At 42.9% G+C, this 9,741-nt stretch overlaps 1 protein-coding gene across 2 annotated transcripts; it reads right to left on the reverse strand.

Annotated features, from left to right (window-relative positions):
• Nucleotides 1-785: 785 nt before the first annotated feature.
• On the reverse strand, nucleotides 786-9,658 carry ZNF622 (zinc finger protein 622). 2 transcript variants are annotated; one of them, XM_010571458.1, is made up of 8 exons: nucleotides 9,351-9,658; nucleotides 9,096-9,142; nucleotides 7,400-8,008; nucleotides 5,272-5,526; nucleotides 4,391-4,553; nucleotides 2,889-3,001; nucleotides 1,861-2,004; nucleotides 787-1,242 (listed from the first exon to the last, which is right to left on the reverse strand). In XM_010571458.1, the coding sequence occupies exons 3-8, from the start codon at nucleotides 8,004-8,006 to the stop codon at nucleotides 1,115-1,117; spliced, it is 1,410 nt and encodes a 469-aa protein (XP_010569760.1). In that variant the 5' UTR covers nucleotides 8,007-8,008; nucleotides 9,096-9,142; nucleotides 9,351-9,658; the 3' UTR covers nucleotides 787-1,114. The 2 variants fall into 2 exon arrangements, with proteins under 2 accessions (XP_010569761.1, XP_010569760.1); XM_010571459.1 differs by lacking the exons at nucleotides 9,096-9,142; nucleotides 9,351-9,658 and having other exon boundaries at nucleotides 786-1,242; nucleotides 7,400-8,013.
• Nucleotides 9,659-9,741: the final 83 nt, after the last annotated feature.

The raw sequence follows: 9,741 nt of genomic DNA on the forward strand, positions 1-9,741 counted from the left end.
GGACAGGCAAACAAATCACCATTTTCCTGTGGCATACACTTACAGTGTCCAGCACATTACAGCTCAGGCCTTCACGAGCTAGCCGACACCTTTGTGTGTGTAACTGCCCACCTCCTTACATGAAGGTCAGAAGAACTGGTAGTAAGGTCACAGAAGCTTTTAAATCTACAACACCAGGACCAACACTAGCTCTGCTGCCTCAGCTCTTCAGCAAGCAGGTTTTCCCTATGCCCACCTGTAACAGTTTGCCTGCTTAAGTGGAGAACATGCCTCCATTCTAGCCAATGTGTTGTGGGTCACTTTCCTTCAGTAAGATCACACGAAACACCAGTACTCAAATGGGAACAACAAAAGCTGCCATCAGTAGTAACTTCAGAGTTTTAATCAGGAAATCTTTAACAGATCATCAGAAATTTTGATTGACATTCATCTAAATGTTATGGTAATTTTAAGCAGTTTTTAGGTAATGAAAATTCATTAAATTCAACATAAAACAACTGCGCTGTAAATTATTAATCCAGCCCTGAGCTGGAGCATTAAGCTGGTACAGTCAACTTCTGAGGACAATGTTAATCCTGGAGTTATGTTTTCCATCAGTGCATTTCTTCAATTATCCCTTAACCTTCCCAGAATCTCTGCTCTCAAATTTTCACTTCAACAGTGCCAGCCAGAAGTCCAAAACACGCAGCTATCCTATCTCTGCACCACAAGCGAAAACCTTCAATACACTCCATCTCAGGCTCTTAGATCTAGGATCTTCTCTTGGCCTCAACCATTTTGCAGAACTGGAAACCGAAGATACTCAGACAAATGACAATGTCAACTGCCCCGCTGAAATGGATTTCACAAAGATGGACAGCAAGACTATGCATGCATCTTTATTCATAGCCATGACTACTTTGCCACATACTCCGTTTAATCATTTAAGTTAGGCCAACCATCATTTCACTGGAAGAGACAAGCTCCCTGCTCTTCTTCTCATAGACAGGGTGGCACACGAGCATACACATCCCCGTTTGATAGGTACCAAGTCCATTTTAATAACAGAATCCTTGACCCAGAAACCATTAAATCCCCCTTCCCCAAACCAGTTGCATGCAGCTCTCCTGGGAACTCAGAATCTGACTTGCACCCGGAAATGCATCTGCTTTGTAGCATTGTTACTCATTCCTGTCTTGAGCATCCACTTTGACTTCATCCTCTGCAGGTACTGCATATCGCGCTGCTGAGCAAAGACCGTCCCTTCAGGGAGAGAGGAGGAAGAGAAAGAGGGATAAATGTCTGTAAACTTACTTACTACTTACAGGCAAACCAGCTAATCTGTCCATTTACATCAGCAGTTAGCTATACATTTTCCCTTCCATACTGGCACACTTCTTTTCACTTTTCTCTTGGGAAAGGCCAGTTCTCTCTGTGAATACCCATGACTGTGATTAAGGGAAAACATTGTTTTGCATTCCAACATGCAGTTCTTTTATTTCACAAGTGGATACAGATCACATCCCTGCTCCCCAACCGGGAAAGTAGTCTAACTGTCAAAGAATGGTTTATGTTACATTATTAAATAGCAAGAGTAGTGGTTTTGACAGGCAGAAACCCAACAAATCTTAGGAAATCACCAAATATCACAAACACGCATGCTAATGAGCTGAAGGGTTTGCACAGAAGCCGCAATGGACTTTTAGACACAAACAACTTCTGATAATGTATTCTGCTTGGGTGTCAGGAATGAAAGGGAACTGAGTGGAAAAAACCACTGCATAAAACCCCAGAAATTTGAAAAAAACTCGACCTATTTAATTGTAGAGTGATGACATCCTAGAACCTCCTCCTCTGCAAAAACCTTACATTGCCACTTACCTGTTTGATTTGTCCAGCCCAAAGCTCTGTACTGCTGCAACACCCGTCCCACTGCTTTCTTATTTTTCGCAACAGCCACTGTTCTTGACGGACCAAACCGTTGCTTGTAGTATCTCATTAAAGAACGATGACCCACTCTAGCACCTGTTCAGAGGAGGGGACATCTTATTATGCGTAATAAAGCAGCTTCTGAAATGCAGTATTCAAGCATATTGTGAAAACTGTGGAAAATCCCTAAGCTGAGACATGCTTTTAAAAGGCCCAGAATGTTAAAAACTCTAGGACTGTTAGGAACTCCATGTAATTACTGTAAGAGCTGCTGTACTGTACTCTGCCTTGAAGAAAAGAACCAAAGAATGCTGTTGTTCAAGGCGGCCTTAGCTCAGATAACAAACAGGCAGTTATCAGAAAAGATTTTAATTAGGGGAATGAGCAGAGGCAATGCTGTTTCAAGTAACCAGGGAGATAACTTGCTGACATTCAGGAAATATTCTGTAACTGCATAGTTGGCAGTGCTTTTCAGAATGAAAGGGCTGAGGTCCCCTCATACAAAAAACACCAAAACAACAACAAAAAAATGCAAGCAAGAGCACCAAATGCTATACAGGCAAGAGTAAGCTTGATTGAATAAATTAATTTTAATGAACTTGTTTACTGAATTAGTTGCCAGCTGCCTCTCCGCAAAAAACCTACAGGAGATAACCTAGGTTATAGCCTCTCCAAGTTGCACTAAAACAAGATACGGAAACTCTTGAAGTATACCATGAGAGTCGCATGTTAATGAGGAGGTAAAGTGGGCAAAGGAACCCCCTGCCCCAGTCCACATACACATTAATGCTGAAAAAGTTGAACTACTTGGTAGCAAAAATAATGGAAGGTGAGGACAAAACCCCAAAGACACTCAGATGCAAAGTTACTTTCTCCCTTGCCAAAGGAAAACACTTACAATAATGACCTATGCTGCAGGTAACAGCTGCAGCTACGAGAAATGCAAAGAAAGTACGTCGTTACACAAATCCTATGCCTACCTGAAGGAAGGATCAGCTCCATGGTGTCATCATCATAATCTAACTCTCTCTCTGCTGGGCGCTCTCCAGGCACCTCTGCATCTTCCCCATCCTTGTGATCAGGGTAACTACTCCTGTGGAAGAATAGCAGTACACGGTTTATATGTGGTGAGCAGCCACAGCTATCCAGATCCATCGCACAGAACTGCCATGCACAGCTACAGCAAGCCACAAACCATCACATTTCACCTACCTTGGTTTGAGTTCTTCCCAGTAGCACCCTGCCCTGAACAGAGGCTGAAGACAAGGACCACCCTTTCTCCACCCGGATCTATAACCCAGCACAGTTCTGCTGCTGCACACTTAGAGACTTACAGTGAAAAGCCACTACTGTGCAGCCCACCAGCTCTGCACAACTACTGAACGAGCACTCCAAGAAGCAACACTAAATCCACCTGACGCCATAACAGGAGGTATTTCTGACCAAAATATACACAGCTTAGGATAAGTTACAGAAAGTTCAACAAGAGGCCTCTAAATCACAGCAGTCCTGTTTCACTCCAGCTACCTCAAAAAAAAAAAATCTCAGTAGGTATTAAGCCCACAATCTGCCTAAAAGGTAATGGAAGAGACAGTTATGCCCTTTTATGGTCTTTGCTGGTACACTGAAATTTAAACTCAGTAACAGCAAACATACAAAACAGAATTCAAAATATATTTTCATGTGGGACCAGCGTTAGTGGTCACAGGAGAGGAGAATCAATCGTGTTGTTATGCTTACCTAGAAAAGTGGTGAACCACCTTGTCCTGGTTTTGGCTGGGATAGAGTTAATTTTTTTTCTAGTAGCTCATACAGTGGTGTGTCTTGGATTTAGGATGAGAAGAATGTTGCCAACACCTTGATGTTTTCAGTAGTTGCTAAGTAGTGTTTATCCTAAACCAAGGGTTTTTCAGCTTCTCATACTGCCCAGCCAGCAAGAAGGCTGGAGGGGCACAAGGAGTTGGGAGGGGACACAGCCAGGACAGCTGACCCAAACTGGCCAAAGGGATATTCCATACCATGGGACGTCATGCCCAGTATATAAACTGGGGGGAGTTGGCTGGGGAGGGGGGGCGCAGATTGCTGCTCGGGAACTAACTGGGCATCAGTTGGCAAGTGGTAAGCAACTGCATTGTGCATCACTTGTTTTGTATATTCCAATTCTTTTATTATTGTCATGTTATTAATGTTATTATTATCATAATTGGTTTCTTCCTTTCTGTTCCATTAAACTGATATTATCTCAACCCACAAGTTCTATCTTTTTTTTTCTTCCAATTCTCTCCCCCATCCCACTGGGTGGGGGGAAGTGAGTGAGCGGCTGCATGGTGCTTAGTTGCGCACAACGACACAGCTACACAAAATAAGCATCAGAACCAAACAGGACTAAATTTTAAGAATGAATAATAGTTTCTGATGTAATATTCAACTGTCCTTTTTGTCTGTCCCCACCTGTGCTCCACTCAAAGAAAAGCATTCTCACCTAAAATCATAGAAGTCTGCAAATTCCAGGGCAGCATCTCCATCTGTGAAGAGTTTGCAGTGACTTTTATCATTCATGTGAGCCTGTACTGCTTCTGTAGAGTAGAAGGATTTTCCTTTTTCATTGCACCAGATGCAGATTTTCCCAACACCAACCTTCTCTCCTGCAGAAAACATTGACACTTCTATTAGTCTGAACAGAGCCTCACTAGTCAATAATTAACGTTTCTGTGATGTAGGCTTCCCAGCTTGCAGGCAGAGAGACCAAGAAGAGCCTTGAGCCCTTCATTTCCAGAAAAGCCCTGCTGTTCATATGCCTTGACCCTATGGCTCCATCAGAGACAAGTCTGTGCATTTAAAGATTTCCTATGACAAGGTATGGATCATTATGTGTTCTCAGTAACAAATTTCATATTTCCAATACAGTTTTCTATCTGATACTCCAAAATTATCTTATTCTCATCATTACTTGTAGACTTCAAGGAAGATACGCTTTTTCTAGCTTTTAGCAATCTCACAAGTACTGTAAACTGATAAGGCAAATACTTGCGACTCATTAGTAGGATAACACAGTTCATATGCACCCTTTAGCAACAGAGTTTTGTCCTAAATTTTGTGTTAGCTGAACAACTTTCTCAACATTAGAAAACTACATGAGACCTACAGGGTACATGGCCACCTTTGCTCAGGGGGGTTTTCACTCACTCTCCCCAGAAAGTCTGTGGTGCTGTTCATGATCAAAATACCAAACTAGACAGCGCTCAAATTTTACAAAAAAAAAAATCCCAAACCCAAAGCATTTTAAGTCATCTCCAAGTGAAAATAAGCAATAACAGTATATAATTATCCGGATCAAAGATCAGAGAACATTTACATGCATACCCAGGTATTTAATTAGTCCTCTGAGATCCACAAGGTACTCTATGTCTGGAATGAAGAAACTGTGAACTTTTGTCATATGGGCCACATTTTTCGTGAGAGATCTTGAATGGTGGGGACAGAACAAGCAGTCCGTGACTGGTATGGCCCCAACAGCAGAAGTGCTTTCAGCTTCCGCCTGCTCCTCCTCCTCTTCTCCCACACTTTCCATCTCTTCTTCAGAGCCGATGTCTTCATCAGAATCCATATCTTCCCAGTCTTTTAAAGGAAGTTTAAAAAATATTTACTTATATGATTACTTCTTCCAAGCAAAACAAGTCCCAAGTAAGTTAGAAAAAGTTATCATGGAAAATGCTGCATTTTCTATTCTTACAGCTAAGTGCCACACAGTCACTTCCACGTGCAAGAATATAACATTGCCAGTAGAACGTGTTCCTTTATAAGACGTACAGCAAATCTCAAGTTTACCCATAAAAATGTTGGCAGACCCAGTATTTCCCCCCCCACTTCATTTTCTCAACTATTAACACTTTATTGCTGTTTTAAAGCCTTAAATGTAATTCACCACAGCACAAGAACACAAGCATGGCTCATTAAAAACAATACAACTGTCAGAATCATGAAAATACTCATTTCCAGCAGTGACTCAGCAGTGAGGGAAAACACACTCCTGTTCACGCTTACATCTTTAACAACAGAGAAGAACAAAGCCAGCTGTCACAGATGCACTAGGTTATGTTACACATTAGTATATGCCAACATATACTAGCAATTTTACACATTTGCAAGATTACTGCAGAGCTCATTAATGGACAGATGAACCAGCAATCTGACTATACCGCTAGAAGGGTCTAGAAATCTTTTTTAAGGAGTTCAGATCTGGGGCAGTAAGCATTTCCCAGTACTCTGTTCCTACTGGTCCCCTTCCAACTGCCATGTGCACAGAATGTTTGAGAACAGGGAACAGTGCTCCTCAGTGTTGTAGGCTGCTAGTATATCTTTGCTATAGGATATAGTTTAATCATTTTAAAAGCCTGACACTGAATTAACAGGACTTGTAGGAAACATTCGTGGACAAACACTGAAGGGGAAAATTAACATTCAGAAACCTACTGAGGTTTTAGCATTACAATTTGACTAACACATTAATACAAAACAGGTGCAAGTTGGCTCCTTCTTGAGATGTTAAGATGCATGTTCAGAGGTATAAGTTTCTTCTCCTGTAGAAGAGATTCCCTGCATTGCAACTGAAATTCCACCAGCATAAAACTGCTGTAACAGATGTAATAACATGACACAATGGTTTCAGTAATGAACCTGGCATAGGATGGTCCCACTTCATTCATACCTGTCCCCTTGCTGCAGTTTAATCACCCCACTCAACTGCTCCAATTGTGCAGCTCCAGCGTTTGGAGCTGCACTGTAAACTACAGCACTGAAAGCATCCAGGTTAAAAATAACCCTTTTCTGGGAATTCTGAAGCTCTGATCTTTTCAATTGTCCACTTTCCAGGCTGACCTTCAACAAAGAGCTGTATCCACACAAGCGGTGAGGGTGAAGCACCAGGAACAGGCAGTTGGGGTGGCAACTCTTAAAGCAATTTTAATATAGATGCCAACGTGTTAAGCTATGCCACACAGTGTCAGGCTAAGGAGCAAACTTTCTCCTCTGGTCTTGATGGGCAGAGAAAAACAAAAGCAACGCCACACCCACCTCCCTTCAACAGATTAGTGAAGCGATTGATGGGACAACAGCAAATCATCGTGATTGGATTTTTGTTCATCTATTTTTCAGAAGTAGTTTTAGGGTAACCTTTTATGTTAGCCTTCCTTAAAGGAAACTTCCCCTAGAATTTTATGTGGGAAAGAGTGCTCACACTAGTGACTGTTTATATTCAACCTTCATACACATTAGTATCTTGCGCAGCTGGCAGTTCAGACACTAACACAGAGTCCTTGACTGCAAGCACAGGCCAACCTTAACTCCTTTGTTAAGCTGAAAATCTAATCAACAGGACGAGCTTTTGTGATGGAAAATGCTGTACTAGTACAGAAATAGAGGGAGGCTTTTACAAAAAAACAACAACTACATAGCTTACCCCAAGCTATGTCTTGTATGTTCATTGCCTTACCTTCTTCCATATCCTCTTCTTCCTCTGCTTGTTGTTTGGCCAGCTTCTTTGCTTGCTGTTCAAACCACTGTACCCGTGGAGGTTTTTCCCATCGTTCTCTACTCTGTGATAAGCTGGTGCTTCCTGTAGAAACTGGAGAGCTACTTGCATTACCAGGAGGTAAAGGTGTTTTCTTCGGAGAGGAAGATGGCTGAGCTCTGATGGCTTGCTGAATAGCTGCATTCATTTCATCTTTGTTTACACTCTCCAGGGCCAGTCCCTTTTCCAGGTTCTTTTCATTTAATATTTTCACCTTCTTGCTGACAGCTTGAACAGCTTTCTTCTCCAATTCCAGGTGCTTCTTGGACTTCAAGTGATTCTCGTAGGCATTGAAGGTGGAGAATCTCTTGCTGCAAACTGTGCAGTAAGTGGCAGTGATTTTGTTCTGCTCCTCTGCTACTGCTCTCTGCGCTAGGACCCTCTCTTGGAAATTCTCAGCAGTCACAGGAGGCATGTCAGCAACCTTACGCTTCAGGTTGTATCTGTGCCAGTCAGTTTTGTAATGGGCACGCTGAATGTCAGCATCCTTGAAAGCCACACGGCAAGTGATACAAGTGTAGGTTGCCATTACTAGAAAGCAGGGGAAAAAAAAAAATTATAATCATGCTAACGAAGATAAGTAACAGCCACAAAAACCCCAAACACAACATCCTGACAGCACCCATGTAAGGCAGCATAAGACGTACAGTTCTGGTACAGAATTACATTTATTAAGCACTGGCATTAGCAAACATCTGTGTACTAGAAGGAGTAAAAGAAGAAAAAAATTAAAAGACTTCGATATAGTTATCAGAGATCACTCGTAACACAGCAGCATTGCAGCATTCCAGCTCTGGACCCAGCACCGACTGTGCTTGTCAGGGCTCAGACACAGAACGAGAGGGTTCCCAGCCCTAGCAGCAGTGCTTGGAAAGCTCTGCACTTTTTACTGAAGATCAGAAACTAAAGGTTCTTATCAAACTTGTGTTCTGCCAACTATAGGCTTTTGAGGAGAATAGCAATTCCTCCAAAATAAGGGTAAAAAGGGAAAACCTGCTTTCATGCCTATTTTCCATTTTCCACAGCCTTACCAAATGGAAAAAAAGTCACCGCATTTAAAAATAAAACCCTCTCTCAGCTATTTTAGAGCAGCACATGCACTGTGAACAACACTTCACCCCACAGAACTGTTAATCTGGAGATGCAGTCAGTCATGCCTAGATCCAGGGCTTGAAGCCACTGCTACCCTGGTCTTCCTCCACTTCCCACCATCCCATTGAGCTGCATTACTGGGGCTGCCACAGGACAACTGGAGGGCAGTGACCTGTGACTGATGCTGTCCCTTCCAAAGCCACACATTTCCTTCCTTTCCAGTGCTTAAGAAAACTTAACTTTTTTTTTTTTTTAAAAGAAGTTGATGGAATCTCTTGAATGTTCCAAAAGCAAAGACCAAAAAACCATGACCTAACCAGAGATCCCTATAGCCACCCCCATCTTTTAAACAATTTAGAAACACTATGGTTTAATCTAGGAAAAAAAAAAAGGAAATAATACATGGGGACGAGGGGGTCTGAAAGCAGGAACAGCAGCCCCTCCCAGAAGCTATCAACAGAGAGAAGCAGCAGTGAAAGACACAAACATGCCCAGACTTGAAAAGTACTTTATCAAATGCTGTTACCTTGGAAGAGCTGGATTCCAAATTTACTGCTTGTGTTATCTGTAATCCTACAGGGACAGAAAACACATTAACAGAAAATAAAGGCCAGGCTATTTTATTTGAATTACTGCAAGCATCCATTCGGTGTAACAGATGCTTTTTGTTTCAGAGGAAAACGTGAGGGATCCCAATCGCTCTCTGAAGCATTTCCCTCCACCTGCAGAGCTCCCCGTCCCTTTCCCAGCCCAAGCAGGTATTTTACTGCCATAAACCAACCGGCGCCGAATCACGTTTGCTGTTAATCACAAACTCCTCGCGGAAACCTCAGGGACAGAACAGTTTGAACCGGTTTGTTACAGGTGGAGAGCAGCTACACGCTAGATTACCCTGGGGGCGATTAAAAAAAACCCAAACAACAAAACCAAAACCAGATCAGAGGCAGAGGTATGTAACTGAGAGGTTCCAAACCCGTAAACCTTCCTACCTGACTGCTAAGTGGAGAAAAAGGAAAAACAATTAGAACGCAAGGAAGGGGGGCAGGCGCAGGCCGCCGCCTGACGCGACTCGGGCAGGGCTGACGGCGACCCCCCCAGGCCGCGCAGGCCGCCCGGGGCCGGGCCGGGCCTCACCCTCCCCGCCACCCCCGGCGGAGCGGAGCGGAGCCGAG

The sequence above is a fragment of the Haliaeetus leucocephalus genome, unplaced genomic scaffold (genome assembly GCF_000737465.1).
Source record: "Haliaeetus leucocephalus isolate CR32 unplaced genomic scaffold, Haliaeetus_leucocephalus-4.0 Scaffold328, whole genome shotgun sequence".
NCBI classification, from domain to species: domain Eukaryota; kingdom Metazoa; phylum Chordata; class Aves; order Accipitriformes; family Accipitridae; genus Haliaeetus; species Haliaeetus leucocephalus.

Bases quoted from the DNA above. Each gene is read 5' to 3' on its own strand.
- ZNF622 (XM_010571459.1), bottom strand. From the start codon at position 8,006: ATGGCAACCTACACTTGTATCACTTGCCGTGTGGCTTTCAAGGATGCT. The intron at 5,527-7,399 runs GTAAGGCAATGA...TTCCTTTAAAAG, and splicing joins AGAAGAGGATATGGAAGAAG to ACTGGGAAGATATGGATTCT. The intron at 2,005-2,888 runs GTAGGCATAGGA...TCCTCTGAACAG, and splicing joins GGAGCTGATCCTTCCTTCAG to GTGCTAGAGTGGGTCATCGT.